The sequence below is a fragment of the Laccaria bicolor genome, genomic scaffold (assembly GCF_000143565.1).
Source record: "Laccaria bicolor S238N-H82 LACBIscaffold_39 genomic scaffold, whole genome shotgun sequence".
Classification (NCBI taxonomy): Eukaryota; Fungi; Basidiomycota; class Agaricomycetes; order Agaricales; family Hydnangiaceae; genus Laccaria; species Laccaria bicolor.
In genome coordinates, this window is record NW_001889910.1 from 294,701 (window position 1) to 312,873 (window position 18,173).

Consider the following 18,173-nt stretch of genomic DNA (forward strand, 5'->3'; position numbering starts at 1 on the left):
TGGTGTCAGGAAAGTCTTTGGGGGTAGCGTTGTGTGCGGGGGGGGAGTCCACGCGGGTGGACGTCATCCTTTGAATCAAGACAGACCTGGGCAAGATCAAGGGGTGTCAGATCCACCGATCTCGACCGTATGCATGTAGTATGTAGCCCTTTCCGTCTATCAAAGGCCAATAACGGCCTCCACGAGCCCCGGAACGGCATCGTAAAAGTCGAGCACTGTTCAACGTGTCAGCTTAGTATTGCAATAAAACGCAGAAGGACAATTAAAAAAATAGCGAGAACGAGGGCCCTCTAATAGGCAAGAAGGACGTTCGAAAGTAACAAGGACTCACTAATGATGCCAAACCTGCTTCCCTTCCTCGCCTTTAACCACGGTAGCAACTTCTGGTTCATCCCTAGAGTGTCGGTGCCGTTCCCGGTGGCGAACATCTTTGGGTTTACGTCAGCGTGCTGACAAAAGGAGAAGAATTCAAGAGGGGAGAAGAGGACGAGAGAGGAGGAGAAGAACCAAGAGGGGAGAAGGGAGATCGAGAGAGAAGAGGACAGAAAAAAATCGAGAGACAGAGAAAAAGGCAAAAGTCAAGGTGAAAAAAGACCCATGAAGTCGTGGAGAGAAAGGAGAGGGAAGAAACCAAGCAAGACGTGAAGACGGGAGAAGGGAGAGAGGAGCAAAAGTAGGGGATTTAAGGAAAAGAGGGGGATAAGAAACTAGGAGGGAAGAAAAACCAGGAGAGAGAAAAACAACGAGCGGGAAGAAGAACCACGAAACCAAGACAGAAGCAAAAAAAAACCAATGCCAACAAAGAAAAGCCACAACCCACCCTAGGCGTCATATCCACCTTGACCACACCTGTTACAATCGCAGCAGCGCTCACAAACGAGATATACAGCTGATCGGGATTAAACAGGGTCGCATTACCAAGGTGGGCCGTCGTTGCGCCGAATTTTTCTTCAATGAACTGGGAGGGTGTAGATGTGAGTGGGAGGGAGGAGTCGTAGTAGTCCTACCAGAGAGAGATTAGTTTCAGATGAAGAGAGAAGAGAAGGGAGGGGAGACAAACCTCGATAAACGCGGTTAGTCCCTTGTCAGCGTTATACACCAACTCGATAGCCTTGCCGTTATCCGTCCAATGACCTGGGTCAAGTTGGATACCGATCCGTTTGGTCTTGTATGCGGGTAAGAGATCGAATGTGAATCGCTGGAGGAGGGTTAGTTTTCCTCGTGCTTGTCCAAGCGTTCCTAGCTATAGTAGTTTTCCCATTAAGCACCACACAGCCGAAGTAGTAGAAAAGAAGAAGAGAACGTACACTCCCGCTTGTCTGACCCCAATACGTGTTCCCAATATCACTGTTGATGACATCATACACCATCTCCTGGATCTTTGCGTCGTATGGAGTACCAGTCCCGCTTTCATGGTTGATCGACACCAGGACGGCCTCGGTAGGGTGTTTGTTCAACCATTGATACAACCCGAAAAAGATGTCGGTCATGGTCGTGGTGGGTGCCAACAGTGCTGCAGCTTCATATAATCATACACACATAAGTAAGTCCGGAGTAGGGAGAAGAGGGGAAGAAGGGGCATACAGTGGTAAAACCCAATAGTATCATTGCCTGGATTATAAGCGAAGCGGAGGTCGAACACGCGTATACCGTCGTTAAGAGATTGAAGGAGCGAGCGTTCTTGACATCGGAAGAGGTAGGCGGGTGGGAGGCTGCCCGGGGGTGAGTTGCATAACAGAAACAGGGAGCGGGGGAGAAAAGCTTACGGGCCCGTGTACCCAGTGAGAGAGGCTTGTGTTGTGGCTGAGTAGTTCCCTAGTAGGCAAGTACACGAGGTTAGCTATGTAGGAAAAAAGGCAGAGAGGGGAGGGAAGGACAGGTAGAGGTATCGTGTGTCCCGGGGAGGTTCATCCGGACCAGTGGTGTGTTGTCGGGGATCTTGGCCATCCAGTCGCATGTTTTAAGTGTTTTCGAGCATCCATTGTCGGGTCCTACATAGGATTTATGGGGTAAGTTAAGGGGAGGATTGAAAGCGACGAACCGAGGATGGGTAAGCCCCGGAATAGGATGTCGGATAAGGCGGCTTGGGATAGGACTGTTTGAGAAGGGTGGTCGTAAGAAGGTGGTGCTGCGAGGGAAGCTAGTGGGGAGAGAGCTAGGAAGAGTGCGCATAGGTGGACTCGGAGGTGGAGGAGCATTGTGAGGGACTGGTGAAATGCTTCGCTTGAAATACTTCAGCAACCTCGGGCTTCGTCAGCTATTCGGTTTGATAGCGGCGAAATGGATGTGATGGATGTGAACTTGGTCGTAATACATACATGATGGTTGCATTTTTGAGTGAGAGGGTCCAATGGTCGTTCTCACCAAATAGGCTGGCGAAAAGGAGGAAGACGAACAGGCCTTTGATGAGCTGGTGAGGAAAGTATGAACTGGGGGCCGAATTTGAATTTCGACTGGTCACTTTCTCACGTGACCTCAACAATGACTCCATTCGTTGGGAATGCAAATCAAGAGGTGCGGACTCAGCTTACCGTATCAACGGCCGTGTATGCGGGGCAGTCGAGGGATTCGTTGTATCTGCAAGCGTTTGAGCTGCTCCGAGCATTCGACGAGGTTGTTGGGGTTACAGAGAGCTGATGAAGGTTAGGAGTTGGTTAGGAGTGTCCCGGATATGGAGAGCTATGAGGAAAAGATTTGAGAAATAATTGCAAGGGTGGGTTTTCTTCTCTGTCACTTGTACTAAACTAACGCTGTGCACGTAGAACAAAGAGGTGGAAGCAAAAGAAGAACTCAATCGACGCGAAATGCAGCTTCGCGAACAACGACGCCCCATCGGTGGTTCACTCTTCTACTCTTGTGCATCCTATCTCGGAGTAGGCCGCGGAACTCAGGATACTCACCTATCCGCTGCTTTGAGCACGTGGAACCCTCTTCCATCATCCGTGGCACGACTCTCGCAGCCAAGTCCCCCGCGTTCAAGGGGAGCGGAATGAAGTTTGGCTCGGCGAAGAAGACGAAGCAGGCAGAGTTGTTGGACGCAGCGCTTGGGGGTGAGGTGTTGGCTACCACGGGCTTGGGGGTGGAGGAGAGGACAGAGCCGACAAAACCAACGCAGGCAGTGAGCGAGTGGGAGGGGACGTGTTCCCGAGGTTGAGGCTGAGAGGTACTACAATTTTACGCCTTTAACTAAATCGGACTCATCTATTTGCAGCAGGGAACAAATCTCAATCTCCCTCCGTGACGCGTGACGCGTGACAGCAGCCTCCAATCCCTCGAACTGAAAGGCGACATGAACCTCCAAATCTCCAACCCTGCATAAGATTACGCTCTCGGAATCGCCCACTGATGCATTTGGCACCGCGTTACAGTTTACAGCTGATTCCGAAAAGGTTGTCACTACGCAATTTTTTTGCAACGCATCAGCAATATAATATATGAGTTGTATATGAGTGATATATTAGCTGAGTAATCAGGTCCATGCCAGGGTTAGCCCGATCTGTAAGTATCTCGGGTGTTTTTAGCTGCATTACTGTCCGTTATCCGTCTCCTTTCCTCGACCATTTTATCCTATGTTTCCTCGCATTCTTCTCCCGGAATCCTTCTCCTGCCATGCTTCACCACCACCGCTTTTTCTTTTCCACCAACTCAAGGTGACAACATGGAGTTTGTGGAGCCTAAGTGATCTGGAAGTCCAAGTTTTTGGTGCGTCACATTCTTCTCCCCAGCCGTTATAGCGCTCAAAGATTCCCAAACCACCCAATTGCAGCCCACTACTTTTGAAAAAGACCGTTCCTTCAACCCTGTCCATTGTCCGAAGCACCGCTACTAATGACACAGCCGTCGTTCGGTCACACGCACACACTCAGATACCCATCGTTCTTCTCTCTCGGGAACGTATATCCATCCAAACAGCACCAACCCACCAACACCTCAACCAAAGCGGGCTCGAACTACAGCACCACATTGCATTTAAGCAGCACCCCAACGTCGCCAAGTTCGCACCTGGTGCAGGGCCAAAGGTGGTTGCGCTCAAAGACCCTGGAAGGGCGTTTCTCGTTGGGCAGAGCATAGCGGTGTTGAAATGGGGGTATGTTGGGACGGATGAGAATAATGCGCCATTGTCGAGTGAGTTTTAGATTGTTCTCGTCAAATTTTGTTGATCATTCGCTCAGTCAACTGCTAGCCTCAGCCTCCGATGATGGACTGACTACGAGCTGGAGAATAAACATGTCACGCTATACGACGTCGTCGTCTCTATTCCCCTCCCGTACGTCCTTTCTTCTCTTCCATCCTCCACCCCTCCTTCTAAGCTCCCCTTTCTCAAGTGATGGCTCCTACTCAACCATCTCCTCCGAACACACGGGGCCGACTGCGTCATCAACGAGCATGTGCACGGAACTTCACCACGAAATATCCACCCTTGACCCAACGAGTCTGAAGCAAGCTGACTACATCGACGTCTCGAACTATGACCGGATTTATATCCACCCGTCATCAGCACCATATCCAGCCCTTCCGCCTGGCACGTTCCGTTCGATGCCGTCCTCCTGCAGAATCGAGTGCGACCAGATTCGGAGCTTTGACGTTGATTCACCACCCGAGATGGTGCGACACCCCGAGGCGCTCAAGTTCCTTTATCAATCGTCTTAAGCCGCGGGGGTTCAACTAGGCCAAATCACGAGCATGGCTCGAATGAAGAGAAAGCAGGTCGATCAGGACGTCCTCCCTCTCTTCAAATGGTCGCCTTCAACAGGACGAAGATGTCGAATGTTGCATCGGCGGCACGCCCTTCTCTCCGGACTTTGATTGCACGTTGGTCAGGCCTCAGGGCGGATGGGCATGTGCATGCGCAATGTTTTCTTCCCTCCCGAAGAGCCGTCTTGGACATGACGAATATCCCCTCCTTCTTAAACAGTCACACAATGAATAACCGTATACACATGTCTCACGAACAGTCGTGTACGTTCAACATTCTCCCTCTACGGCTCCCATATATTTGGAAAACGATTGCAGGGCTCGGTCGGAGGTTAGGATGCGGTGTGAGGGCGGCGGTTTCGAAGCTGAAGATCAATGAGCCGCAGTGACTGTAGGCTATCCTTGTGGGGCACGTTACATGGTCGTCGGCTCATCAGCTCTTGACTACTCGTACTAATGTTCAAGTTTACACGGAAAGAAGCTTTCCACCATTCTCAGCTTTGCACATTCAATATTTCGCAATCAACAGGACAGAAATTAGATCAATGACCAATCCATGTAAGTAGGAGAACTTAAACAAGTCCATCGAGGCTCTGTACTCACAAGGGGCTCATAGCACAGGCGCAATGACAGTCATAAGAGAAATTAGTGAATATACCTGTGACGGTGTCGTAGACGGTAGAAGAGGCCTAATACTTTTTCTTCCAACTGCGGCAAGTAAACTATCAATACAAATTCATCGAGAACTGTACTTGAAGCTCGAGCTGATTATAATACAGAAGGGAGCGATTCAGAAACTTGTCGAAGAAAGCTCAGTGAGCTGGAATAAAACGGTGACGTGGAATCGATGGAATGGCCTGTTACATTAATTATACTAATAGTTATGGATTCTTGGAGGAAACGGTCACTGAAGACTCCTACGAAATCCCGGAAATCATGGACGCGCGCACCAATACTGTTTCCGATTCCGCCACAACATTTTGATCAGCGCCTAAGATCCGAATATATTCACCTTACAAGTCGGCGATCAAACGGAAAGCCACTGAGGCATTTATCCGGGTCACATATTCTAAAAATATTCTCTAATATTTCTACCTTGTGCCTTGCTATGAGATATTTTTTTTATATCTTCCCTGTTTCCTTACATGATGATTGATCTAAGCAAAACAGTTTATAGTTATATTCCGATAAAAAGCGGTCGATAAATCCTAGACAATTTGGAGAATAAATTTCAATTTCTTTCAAGTTTTCTCTGGCGCTTTGAATCGAAACAAGATTTTATTATATACCTCATTTTTCCCGCTGCACAAACAACTGATTTGGCTGTAAGTTTTGCCTAACTAGTCCGCATCAATTCCGGTAAGGAAAAAAGGCAACCTATGATGGCCGAAATTATTGGTCTCTGGTTGTCGTCGCCAGGTTCCCGATAAGGCACCTTCAAAATGCCGGACGCGATGTCACGCTGCTCAACGACCGCCTCTCTAGACACCGCCAATGACCACCTTCGTCGCCAACGGACTGCTGGGTTCAGCTTCGCTATCGAGTGCAAGCAGCTCGAACGACCCGCTATCCAAGTCTGAAGCGATATTGGGGGCGTCGTTAACTCTACAGACAGGCTTTCATGCTGACACCGGTCATTACCTGCTTTACGTGCCTTATCAGGCCAATCGTATTTTTCCGACATAACCGCGACGAGATGGTCACTTCTTTATTGCAAGGGCCAACTGGGAGAAGGGTAGAAAAACTACGGTGATTGCGTTGTTCGATAGAGAGGCTGTTCCCACCTTCCCACTCCCAGTTCTCTCCTCTCCCTCCATTTTGTTCGATCCTTTCCACATCCGCGACCAGAATGCCCGACTGGAAATCACCCGCAGAGCTGCAGAAGGAGGGGTCTGCGTTCGTCAAACTCATCCATGTTCTCTTGGGGGTATACGCGTGCGTCTTTCTGTTTCTACGCATCAACTAGATGGCCTGACTGCGACCCCAAGATACGAATGGTTTCTTTCTTTAAACTTCGATTTCGGTTTTTTGTTGGGAAAGAGGAAATTCCGTTGGCCAATAGTACCTTTCTACTCCTTACCCCTCGGACTCTTCTCATCATTGTCCAGATTTTCTACTTCGCGAATAGATATCTCCTTCTTTTTGCGCTGGTAGGGATGTAAGTCGTTGAGTTTTTAAAAAAAAGACTGCTTGGCTGACCTCAACCCACTAATTCGCAGCATTATTTCCGTGGATACTACTTCGAAGGTCGATTGCCAGACCCTATACACTTTCAACCAAATTGCAGGCGATGCTGCAATTGGGCTAGCAAGCATCAATCTTTCGATCCGAACGTAGATTATACCTCTCGATCTTCACGACGTCAATTTAACTCGCATTAAAGGATGGCGATATGGTCGCAAAATAAATACATAATTGGCCTCCTCGTCCTAATTATTCTCGGTCACTGGTCCTTAATCCTACAAGGTAGATCCGTTGCTACCAAACCCCTGTCTTGTTTTGAGAATTTTCCTCTGACAGGCATGCAACTGAAAGTTACTTGGGTCGACGGCGTGGGTTGCGTCCTTACCCAAACGAACAACACCATCCTCGCCGCCATCTTCATCTACTCGATGTGTTTCGACCTTATCGTTCTCCTGCTCAACACTTACAAGCTCCTCGGAATTCACGACAAGGCGAATCTGTTCGGTCGGAGCCGACTCGCTCGGATGATATTCGAGGATGGGTTGATCTTCTTCTTCATTGCGTAAGTTGAGACAGGTTCGCTCCAGCAATAAACACCTTACCCATCCGCACCCCTTCAGGTTCCTGGCAAACCTCTGCGCAACCGTATCCATGCTCCTTAACCTCAACCAGATCATGACCGTCATGTTCAACGTCCCCGCTATCGTTGCCTCGTCCGTTCGTCACAACCCCGCCCACTATATTAACTATCAATGTGAACACTCCATTCAGATCGTCGCATGCCGCGCGGTTCGCCGCCTCACAAACTTCACCAACTCAGGTCTGGAAGTCTAGTAGGCCTTATTGCCCTGTCGCTATAACTTTTCTCATACTCACAATTCTCTCACAGTTCATCGGCTGGAGTCACTGGCATGGCCGCTACAAGAGATCTGGCCTCACTTCACTTCAAAAGTGATGGTGGTGTGAAGTCTGGTGTACATGTTCAGGTGGGTTCGTTCTCTTACCCCTTACAAAAAAACATCGGCCGATTGTGTTGTTGGACCATACAGATGGAGACGTTCACGCATAAAGAGGACACCCTGACGTTCGCAAACCATAAAGGTCAGGGCAGTGAGACGGACGTTGATCTCGATGTGGAAGCGGAAGGAAGTTTTTGAAGTGTTATATTCTTCACGGGACGGTATTATCATTGGTCCTGCTCATTGGACCTTCTTGCTCCATTCGGCAACGCGCACGGCGCACCCAGAGGTGGATAATTTTGATACTGTACATTAGAAAAAGTGCAGATATATGAAAACAAGAGAAATAATAACGGGATGGAGAGCTGGCTAGGTAAGTATATGAAAGAGTAATCACTGGAAGAAAGTTAAGCATCAATCCACATAAATTTTACAAGTTCCCGAGTCATTGTTTTATTTCTGGGGTGACAGAGCACACATCTGGAAACAGAACACTGTTTACATAGATCTGTGTAGACGTATAGTGATCGGTAGGCCCGTTGATAGCCTCCTCGTATGTAAAGCTCTGTAATTTCCCCTTTTTACGGTAGTTCGGGTAGACAGTTCCTAGCCGGTCTACCAGGCTCTACGCGGCCTACCGATCAATCAGATCCCAACAGTGATTGGGGGAATTACAGGCACATCTGCTTTCATGATCTTTCCAGTCTCAGGCCAACAATGCCGAAAAATATCAAAAAGTATGCAGAAAGATAATCATATTGCACATGCCAGCGTGACTCAGCATTGTACACAGAGGAGATGGAAGTAGCAAAAAAATGTCCATATCTATGATCAGGGGTCCATTCTTCTTTAACTACCTTTCCAATGACTACACATTTACCTGAAATTTATGTCCAGGCAGCCACATGATGGAATTTTAATTTTTTCCCCTTGACTGAAGTACATAAAGCGACTGGTTTTAATACTGATGGAAGCATGATGAAATTTGGATGAAATGCACCAGAACTTCTGCATTAAAAAAGGAACTAAACAGCTAATTTATGTACTGGACAAGGACACCAAATGTTCACAACTGCATGAAAGGACGGGAAGATAGTTGTCGATTTTTTAAAATAAATTCCTAGAATAGTCGGAATTTAACTAATACTCTCCAGCTATGATTCACAACATTACTAGAGGAAACCAATGTTTTCTATACATATTTTTTAAAAGAGAGACCTCAACTTTATGAAAGAGGAGAAAGGAAAAAGGTTCAGTAAGAAGGGATTAAACCCAACCCAGTCTGTTCAGCAACGAGAATGCGAGCACATTCTCATTTTGATGGTGGCTGGATTATTCCCACCAACCAAATATAACATCTCATCACATATCATCACAATCATCCAAACTGCATGTTAGCAAAATGTTGGCTATCAAGCTGGGGGAATGTATGCAGGATAACATGAAGGCCAAACCTTTTGAATGATTGAAAGTGCAAGTACTTAGATGTTCTATTCAACCAAATCATCTTGTTCTTTCATTCCTTGTTCATTCCTCCTCTTCCTCCTCTTCCTCCTCCTCCTCCTCCTCAGAGGGTTGTGCACCCCAAGCTCAGTCTATATCCTATGGTGATTCCCATTTATCAAATCTTCCAACCATTCTTCACCAGATAAATTTGATCTGTGGCATGCTTGCTATCAGTAGAAGGGAGAGGAATAGAGAGTAGTAGCAACACCAAAAAAACATTAAATACATATCAGCAGTTACAATGAGCTTCTGTCTACATAGACCATACCCTCAGGGGATAAGATTGAGGGGAGAGGCGGCAAGGTCAGATACAATCAGTGTTTGTCACTCTCTACCATGTGCCTTCCATATTTGGGTGGTGGGAATAATCCAGCTTGCCATCAAAATGAGAATGTGCTCGCATTCTCATTGCCGAACAGACCCTAACATATACAAGTGCAAAGTTCCGAGCTAAGATACTGTAAGGATAAGGGGGTGGGAATTGTGGAAATTTTTTATTCTTTTTGAAATTGGCCCCACCATGGCCCAATCATCACCTCAAGGCAAGCTACACCTTTATAAAAATTGGACCCAATTATAAGCCCATCACTACTCATCAGTTTGGCCCATTGGGGTACATCTATGATACCTCCATTGTGTATCTACCGAATGCCTGCTAACGGTCACCAGCAAGTATGTTCAAACAAGTGAAGCACTGGGTTTTTGAATTGAATTTGTTCAGTGAAAAATTGTTGTTGAAGTAGACATCTTGTCACTTGTGACCTGCTCTGTTCTGCTCTGTTTACACATATCCTCCACTCTTCATTTACTCCCACTATTTACAAGTGGAATGGGCTCTAGTGCCTTTAGCACTGTGGATGTGTGGTGAAGTGGTGGTGTTCCACTGTCCGTACATGCTCCTGTATGCTACTCACTGACTAATCCTATGCTCACATGCCTCATGGGGGGAGAGTGCCCCATTCTCTATTCCATCTGCCCGCCTCTATTATGGAGACATTCTCACGTCCTGACTCCTTGCTGCCACTCTGGCCCCAATGCCCATCTCTTCATCCTCCTGCACCTCTTCATCCTCCTCATCATAGAAGAACCCTTTATCTCCATCGCCTTCATCAACTCCAGACCCTTCTGACTCCTGCTCACCAAGGTCTTCCTCTGCTGTTGCCTCCTGCACATCTTCTGCCTGTACTGCAACCCTCAATTCATCCAGCTCATTCTCGGTGAGTGCCTCTTCAAACTTCTTCTGCCCCTCTGCTAATGTTGTGCCTTCTCGTGGTGTGAAGCTTCAGAGACACCTCACATGGAAGAGGCCATCCAACAGAACACCCTCTAGTGTTTCAAGCTTGTAGGAGTTCAGGAGCTGCTCCATGACTCATCAAGGGGGCGACCACAAGGGGGTCAGCTTGTGTTCTGTGCCTAGAGTTAGGGCCACTTTATTTTGGTATACCTGTACTAGTTGGCCCATCCTGAATTCCACAATTCCTGCCTTTGACACCTTGACTTGGAGGTCAAATGCCGTTTTCCACTGTATGGTGTGGTGCACCGCTTCTGTTTACCTAGTGTTTGGAAGTCCAGTCTTGTGACTGGAAAAAGACCGTAACCAGACCGGACCAAGACCGTAAAAGACTGGACCTGTGGTTCAGTCTTTTTATTTTTGAGATGTAAAGACCGCAAAAAAACCGGTTAACATGAACCGGTCTTGACCAGTTTGGACCGGTCCTTTGTAGCCCCTTAAATACCCTTTAAAACGCACCCAAGAATGTACGATTTGGTCAAGAAACGAGAGAGATATGAATTAAAATGTAAATTACTTTTGGGAATAATAGATGTACCAGATTTATTTTATAGAAGCACCAGTTCCTAACGGAATTTAACGTTCTTGGGCTCGTTGTGAAGCTAATAAAAATGTCAGTAAATTTACCGATTCATAATTTTAAAATATTGGCCTAAAGACCGGCCATAAACCGGTTAAAACCGATGCAGACCGAAACCAGTCTATAGACCGCAAAAAACTGTGGTCTGCGGTCTTTTTGCGGTCTGGTCTGGTCTTTTGACTTCTGGGGAAAAGGCAGACCAGTTACGGTTACGGTTAATGCCCCTGGGCATCAAAAAACCGGACCGAACCGGACTTTCAAACACTATGTGTACCCATCGAGACTAGTGTTCGCAAGTCCAGTCTACAGGTCTGAAAATATACGTGGTTCAGTCTAGTCTTTTTCCAGTTGCAGTTGCCCACATTTGTGGTCAGTCCAGTTGCCAGTTGCCATGTTTTTGTAAATATTTAAGAACCAAAAAAGACCAGCACAGGTGTGTATTTTTCTCACAGTTTTCGAAAGGGTGATCACAAGCATAGTAATAGTGAGCTTATATTATAAGAGTAAAATAATGGGATTTAGCCCCAGGTAGTGGGATAAAAAACTGAAATAGTAGGATTGTATCATGCAGCAGTCAATTTACAGCTATTTTCAGAAGGGTTGGCACTCTTGCATCATTTTCAAAAACATGAGCAAATTTGCTACTTAGTTAATTTAGCCTGTTTGACCTCTCATCAACTCACCAACCACACCATGCACAGCCCTTCTGCGCAATAACTACATTACTTGTATTAGCCAGTACAAGCCCAAAGAGAAGTGACAAGACTGCCACTTGAGCAAATGGGCATGCCAAAAAAGGATGCTGTGCCACAATGAACCAATGATTTGTCCTTGGAATGTGTCTTTTGACAGCTACATTGGTGTTGGATCGTTTCATGGCAAGGTAGGTGTGCCTGACAGCAAAGATTGCAATTGGGCAATTGTTCAGCAGGTGCACATATGATGGTGTGGGGACTGGCATGTACTGCATGTGGAGGGAAGGAGCTGACTGGGTGGCAACCGCACTTCTCACTGTGGATGGAATTGTGGCATCGACGGTTGTTGAAGGGTCGATGGATAGAGAAATGTATCTGGAACTATAGAATTAGTTACACTAGCCATATTACAGGAAGGTAGATAGAGAACTGCTACCAGGGCAAGATTGCCACCGCTAGACTGTAGACACAGAACCCAAGGGCCAAATTTGATCAATTTCTCACACTTTCAAAATGACATGTGAGTGCCAACCTACTATGTTTGTTCAGGTGTTTGAAACTTTTTCAGCATTTCACGATTTCTGACTCACCACTTCATCAAATTCTTTAAATTTTTTTACAGGCCAATAATCTTTTTTCTCTTATATATGAGTATCTACTTTTTTTTGGTATAAATGTGTTGTGTTCACTGTCAGAGGTGTTCTGGTGCTCAGGGTTCAGATATATCAGGAGATTGAAACTCGTGTCACACTAGGTAACAACGAATTTGGCTGATAGATGATGTGTGAATGTCACACAAATGTCACATTTTTCGAGCTGTTTCATAGCGGAATTTGGTCTTTTGCCCTTCCTGAAACGACAACTTCACCTCGCTATCTAAATTTTCTTATTTGAACTTAAGTATGCCATTCAAATGCAATTGGAAAGTTTTAGAATAAACAGTCAAGCCGATCTGGAGGGATCTGAGAGAACATTCCATTACTTTTGTTTGTCTGGTGTAATGAAAACCACAAAACCATGTCCCCAGATGTGATATAGGATTGGAAGGGAATGCCCAGAGGCCATAGTCAAACAGTGGTATATAGCTAGATTTGGATATCTTACATAATATATTGATCTTTTGTCTTGAACTACCATCTTGTCAGCTGTGTTGCCTTCCTCTTGCACTACATGTAGTGCTTTGTATATCTGTACTTCCTACAGTATGCATAATCATGTTGGGCCAGCTGAGTATCTTGTAACTGCTCATTGCTCACTTATGGGTGTTGATCCCAGATCCACCCATTCTTGCCTCCTCCTTCCCTCTTGGCTTCAGCTATGTGAGAAGTTCAGAGTGAACGCTTCACACCAGACCACAATTCTTTGACTCTTGTTCTAAAATTTTGAGACAATAAATTTAATACATAAATGCACCTTCTGTGAAAGTTCCAAGGCCCCAAGGCAAGTGGAAGGTAAAATAATCCACAGTTTCAAACACCTGATGGGTTTCAAACACCTGAACAAACATAGTATATGAAAATAGCTGTAAATGAGAGGCATAAGGCTACCATACAAATTGTAAACCAAAATATTGTAAGAGAAAATTCAAACGAGTGAGATACAATCTGTCAATGTCCCATCATTCCATGTTCCCACACATCTGGAAACAGAACACTGTCTACATAGATCTATGTAGACATATAGTGATCGGTAGGCCTGTTGATAGCCTCCTCATATGTAAAGCTCTGTAATTTCCCCTTTTTACAGTAGTTCGGGTAGACATTCCCTAGCCGGTCTACCAGGCTCTACGCGGCCTATGGATCAATCAGATCCCAACAGCAATTGGGTGAATTACAGGCACATCTGCTTTCATGATCTTTCCAGTGTCAGGCCAAAAATTCTGAAAAATATTTAAAAAGTATGCAGAAAGATAATCATATTGCGGCAACTTCTACTTTACATGCCAGTGTAATTGTAATCTATATAAACATATAAAGGATTGACCACGGCACACTGGAAGGAGCAGGGGACGACGTCGATGTGCAGTCAAATTGGTGACACCCTCCCTGGCTCCGGGTGATCATCGTGGACATTCCCCGGCATCGCACAATCAATTGTGATGGTGCACCCCCACTCAAATGTGAACCTAAGTGTGATAGCGACGACATTGATTGTAAACTAGGCATTAGTGCATGCTCAACAAACAGAAGGGACTGGTGGGGCTCACTGTCATACTTCTATTGGTCCATAGAAACTTTAGTCTGTACCTAATCTAAATGAAAAGTAGGATTGCTGCTGAGGCGGAAGGGGAGAATGGCCACACGGGATTACACACTGGCACAGACCTTGATAAGTGTCCTCGCTTGCGAGTACTTGCTGGGTTGAACACACAGTGCTGACATGCGGGGTCGGACTTGATGTGCTTTTAGTTAGCAAGGTGTAGGTCAGCTCACCAGATGGAATGTGGGGTGAGCAATGACCTGAAAGCTGCCTGCGGTCCATAGGCAGTCCAGATTAGCATTACAGGTGGTGTTGCATGCATAGTGGAGCTTACCGACGGTATGGTGGGTGGTGGGTAGTGATTGGGAGCAGGAACTGTTAACCACTAACATTTGAGTCATCGTGAGGGTAGAGGGAAGAAGAGGGTAAGGAGAACGTCGAACTTCAATTGTAAAAAAGTGCGGTCGAATGTTCCTGCCATCAGTTGTCCCACAGCCTGTTTTTGGCACCGGATAACGCCACTCGCATCGTTCCAGGTACAGATCATCCGCCAAGCCTGATATTCTATGGCAAGTATGAATCTACAGGTAACTACAGGTCTACCTGAGACTGCTAGACCTAGGTAGCTAGATAAATTCAAGAATTTATGTACAACTACATAATTACAACTAAATTACCCGGCCAAAACGCTGTTCCAGATGCACTGGTGCTCACTTCTGACTTCAAACAGAAATTAAGCTCTTGCACTTATTCTTATCCTTTCAAAAAATGTGTGAAGCAATTCTGAAAGGCATAAGGCTACCATACAAATCATAAACCAGAGTATTATAAGAGAAAATTCAAACAGAAATTAGAACCTGAGGCGGTCAAATATAAATTTTGTAGGTACAAAATCAATCCCACTATCAAAAATTCAATCCCACTCTTTGCCAACCAATCCCACTATTTCTAGTCTACATCTACCATCCCACTATTACTGTTCTTGTATATACCCATAAAAATCGTATCAATGGAGAGTGGGTATTAAATAGTCAGTCCTAAGTAGCGTTTACAATGACCAGTTTTTCTCTTCTTCTATGAGCACACAACTTAGTTCATGTCTAAATGGGAATGCACCAATAATGGTGATCATGGCCTCTGAAACTCAGCAACCTGTTATCGTTTGAAACGAGCAGACAAACAATGCATGTGAAATACCTCAACTAGAACCCATTGTGAATCTGGCCTGCAGACTCATTTCTCCGATCTCCCTAACTTCGTCCTCAGTTAGACCAAGGCCTAACGGAGGTTGAGCGAGAAGAAGGGCGTATTCTGCCAACAGAGAAGTACGAAAAGGCAGGATGTCGTCCGTCTGCGTAATATACTCAATGACTGACTTTGGTCAAATAAATAAAAAAGAGGACATACACAAATGGCGATCAAATGATTTTCCTTGAGGTATTGACGAATGTGATGAGACTCCAATGCAGTTACCGTTTTGCTCCTGCACCAATAGCAATTTGGAAAGTTCGCGACAAAAATTGTTGAACACTGCTCACAATAAATTAGAAGTTAGGCAGATCTCAACGCAGATGTTATTTTTTATCACGATATCCATAGCTTCCTTGTTGAGAAATGTGGCGTGCCCCAAGCGGTCGGGTTGGAAAGACAAGAGCTTCAGAGTCTCCTCGGGGGTGCTAGAAATGATCTAAATATGGGTATAAATGTTTACGAAGGGATTTTTAAGTTGTGAGAGGTCTCACCTCGGCGATATGCAACGTGACACCCAATCCCGCTTTCTTCGCTTCACAGAAAAATGTTTGAAAATCCGCAACGTCTCCCATGGATGGTTCGCCGCAGAGATCAACCCCAACAAGTCTTCTTCCCTCTCCCTTTAGCTTAAGTGCTATATCCAAGCATTCTTGCCAAGTCTTTTCGCCAGTTTTGCGATCCAAGCTCAGAATTACGCCCACCTTTTCCCCATATTTTTCTGCCTCATTCAAAACGGTTCGCATATACAATTCCCTGCTCATGTATTCAGTCTCTCTTGGTCCCGTACGAAGTTCAAGATAATTGCATTGCGGATGGTCGCCGTCCAGGAAAGCATTCAGAACACCTCGCGTCGCGCAAGCCAGGCTTTCAGGCGTAGACGTCAAGTGATAGATGATTGGGAATACCGAAAAGAAATCGTCTATCGTCTCAAGCTCAGAACCGTAAATGAGTCGTTCTATCGTGGCGTAGATTGCATCGCCGTGTGTGGATGATGGAGAGTTTACGTATTCCTTGCCAAGCTGTTGGATGACCGCAATGGGTATAGAACCGTTGAGGTGGGCATGAAGTTCAGCTTTTTCAAGAGATTGTAGAAAAGTAACCTGATCAGGTTTCAATGAGGCGAGTGCTGCTGCGGCAGGACCAGCGATGGCCATTGGAAAGGGTGCGTAGTCCGAGTCAGGTTGTTGGGAGTTCGAGCTGGGTCACCTGTTCTTTGAATGAATAAATAACTTTGAAGGGACGGCTGAACACAGACACGCTGAACGGGGGAGCCAGCCTGGACTTGCGACTTCGCGTGGATGTTGTCGCGGGGAAGGCTATAATAGTAGCAAGTACTACGAGTACTATAGAGTTGGACTGGAGACAGCTGACGTTGAACGTTGGACGTCGAGTGATGCACATGTGCAGCTATGAAGACGAGCCTTTATGTGGCGGAAGCGGGTGGCCGCTGGCGATCGAAGCGTAGACGAATGGATCCCCGACTCTGGAACAGAGAGGGTTCCGTCAGAACGATAAAGCTCCGAGCTCCATCGTGTGTGATGGATTCCCACAATCTTCGGCTTGTTCCGTTCTTTCTTCCCATGTCCACTTGGCCGGAACATTTGGTAAGGTGCATAGAACCTCGGCTGGCCTGCGAGGAGCGAACCGCGCTAGCGGTTCGGCGACGAGCAGGCAACTAATAAGTGTAGAAGATTATTCAGGTGGGTTGTGTAAATTACATTATTTATGATACGCAATTTGCATGTTACTGTGGTATTTTGACCGAGTATTGTTTTCAAACAGAGTCGGGGACTGACGCTTGCGCCGCTACGATATAATAGCACTAGTACTTCTATCATTCCATGCGGCTGGTGTCTCCTTTGACTAGCCTCCAACTCCGCGACGACTCATAGGGTTTGGCAATATGAACATATCCACAAAGATATGAGGGAATTCAAAGTTAAATACCACAGCAGTCTTGAAGCAATGAAGGTGAAGCTGAGAATAGAGAGCCATATGGAGGGAGAGGTAACAACAGCAGCCGTGATATCGCTCCAGGCTTGAAACCACTCTTACTATTCCATCAGTGTTCACTAATGCTCCACTTCAACTCCACTTGGGTGCCCACGCCGCCATTGGAACTCACCCACCTCGCTCGTTCCTCGAATCACATACTTATTCTCGTCCCTTGTCGCCGATCAAACGTTCTTGACCGTTCAAGCATCAGGAAAAGGTCTATCCGTAGATAATATGTCACGGAGGATGCTGGGTCGGCTCGCCATTATTTGATAAATACGATACCCACTCTTCTAGTCTACATACAGAGCAGGAGTGAAAGTGAGTATTTGACCCGAGACGAGGAAATGAAAACGTATGTAAACCGGTAGACCATGTCGACATCAAATCTGGGTCGATGTACGAAGCTTGCGGTTGTTCAGCATACCTGTCCACAAGCCTAAGATGAGAACCCTGCGGTGCATAGACCATCCCACCACTGCCCCTTTCGGGTCCATAACGTTGATCTTGTCTTGGTAATCCCACCCCTGCCAGATGTCCTTCATCTACGGTTCCAATTCGGACGTCAACGTCGATATTGACATTCACACTTGAGGCAGAGAGCGACGAGTCCACGCTGACTGCATCGTCTCTGGACGTCCCCCGCGATGCACTTGAACCTTCACGTTGCTTTGGAAGTGGTACTGGCGCATCCAACAAAGCGTCAACCCCACCTCCCAAAAAGTCCTCATCCTCTTCGTCAAACTCCAAAGAAACGCTGCTATCGCTTCTAGGCGCCAGCAACGGAAATCTGACTTTATGCTGATCTCCCTCCTAAT

At 46.3% G+C, this 18,173-nt stretch overlaps 7 protein-coding genes across 7 annotated transcripts; 3 read left to right on the top strand and 4 right to left on the bottom strand.

Annotated features, from left to right (window-relative positions):
* Nucleotides 1-159: 159 nt before the first annotated feature.
* Nucleotides 160-428, bottom strand: LACBIDRAFT_308268 (uncharacterized protein; the record flags this gene model as incomplete). Its single annotated transcript, XM_001886705.1, has 2 exons — nucleotides 160-215; nucleotides 332-428. The coding sequence occupies 2 exons, from the start codon at nucleotides 426-428 to the stop codon at nucleotides 160-162; spliced, it is 153 nt and encodes a 50-aa protein (XP_001886740.1).
* A 254-nt stretch (nucleotides 429-682) lies between these two features.
* On the bottom strand, nucleotides 683-2,198 carry LACBIDRAFT_308269 (uncharacterized protein; the record flags this gene model as incomplete). Its single annotated transcript, XM_001886706.1, has 7 exons — nucleotides 683-1,003; nucleotides 1,061-1,243; nucleotides 1,308-1,513; nucleotides 1,585-1,712; nucleotides 1,767-1,815; nucleotides 1,878-1,991; nucleotides 2,042-2,198. The coding sequence occupies 7 exons, from the start codon at nucleotides 2,196-2,198 to the stop codon at nucleotides 683-685; spliced, it is 1,158 nt and encodes a 385-aa protein (XP_001886741.1).
* A 283-nt stretch (nucleotides 2,199-2,481) lies between these two features.
* On the top strand, nucleotides 2,482-4,650 carry LACBIDRAFT_332213 (uncharacterized protein; the record flags this gene model as incomplete). Its single annotated transcript, XM_001886620.1, has 5 exons — nucleotides 2,482-2,546; nucleotides 2,878-3,118; nucleotides 3,462-3,498; nucleotides 3,913-4,087; nucleotides 4,173-4,650. 5 exons carry the CDS (start codon nucleotides 2,482-2,484, stop codon nucleotides 4,648-4,650), a joined length of 996 nt encoding a protein of 331 aa, XP_001886655.1.
* A 1,894-nt stretch (nucleotides 4,651-6,544) lies between these two features.
* LACBIDRAFT_308272 (uncharacterized protein) lies at nucleotides 6,545-8,036 on the top strand (the record flags this gene model as incomplete). The annotated part of the gene is made up of 8 exons (XM_001886621.1): nucleotides 6,545-6,630; nucleotides 6,684-6,756; nucleotides 6,804-6,853; nucleotides 6,915-7,028; nucleotides 7,079-7,441; nucleotides 7,500-7,712; nucleotides 7,769-7,865; nucleotides 7,929-8,036. 8 exons carry the CDS (start codon nucleotides 6,545-6,547, stop codon nucleotides 8,034-8,036), a joined length of 1,104 nt encoding a protein of 367 aa, XP_001886656.1.
* A 2,680-nt stretch (nucleotides 8,037-10,716) lies between these two features.
* LACBIDRAFT_308273 (uncharacterized protein) lies at nucleotides 10,717-11,031 on the bottom strand (the record flags this gene model as incomplete). Its single annotated transcript, XM_001886707.1, has 2 exons — nucleotides 10,717-10,889; nucleotides 11,022-11,031. 2 exons carry the CDS (start codon nucleotides 11,029-11,031, stop codon nucleotides 10,717-10,719), a joined length of 183 nt encoding a protein of 60 aa, XP_001886742.1.
* Nucleotides 11,032-15,307: 4,276 nt separating this feature from the next.
* On the bottom strand, nucleotides 15,308-16,514 carry LACBIDRAFT_332215 (uncharacterized protein; the record flags this gene model as incomplete). The annotated part of the gene is made up of 4 exons (XM_001886708.1): nucleotides 15,308-15,460; nucleotides 15,517-15,592; nucleotides 15,648-15,796; nucleotides 15,852-16,514. 4 exons carry the CDS (start codon nucleotides 16,512-16,514, stop codon nucleotides 15,308-15,310), a joined length of 1,041 nt encoding a protein of 346 aa, XP_001886743.1.
* A 921-nt stretch (nucleotides 16,515-17,435) lies between these two features.
* LACBIDRAFT_308275 (uncharacterized protein) lies at nucleotides 17,436-17,588 on the top strand (the record flags this gene model as incomplete). Its single annotated transcript, XM_001886622.1, has 1 exon — nucleotides 17,436-17,588. The coding sequence occupies one exon, from the start codon at nucleotides 17,436-17,438 to the stop codon at nucleotides 17,586-17,588; it is 153 nt and encodes a 50-aa protein (XP_001886657.1).
* Nucleotides 17,589-18,173: the final 585 nt, after the last annotated feature.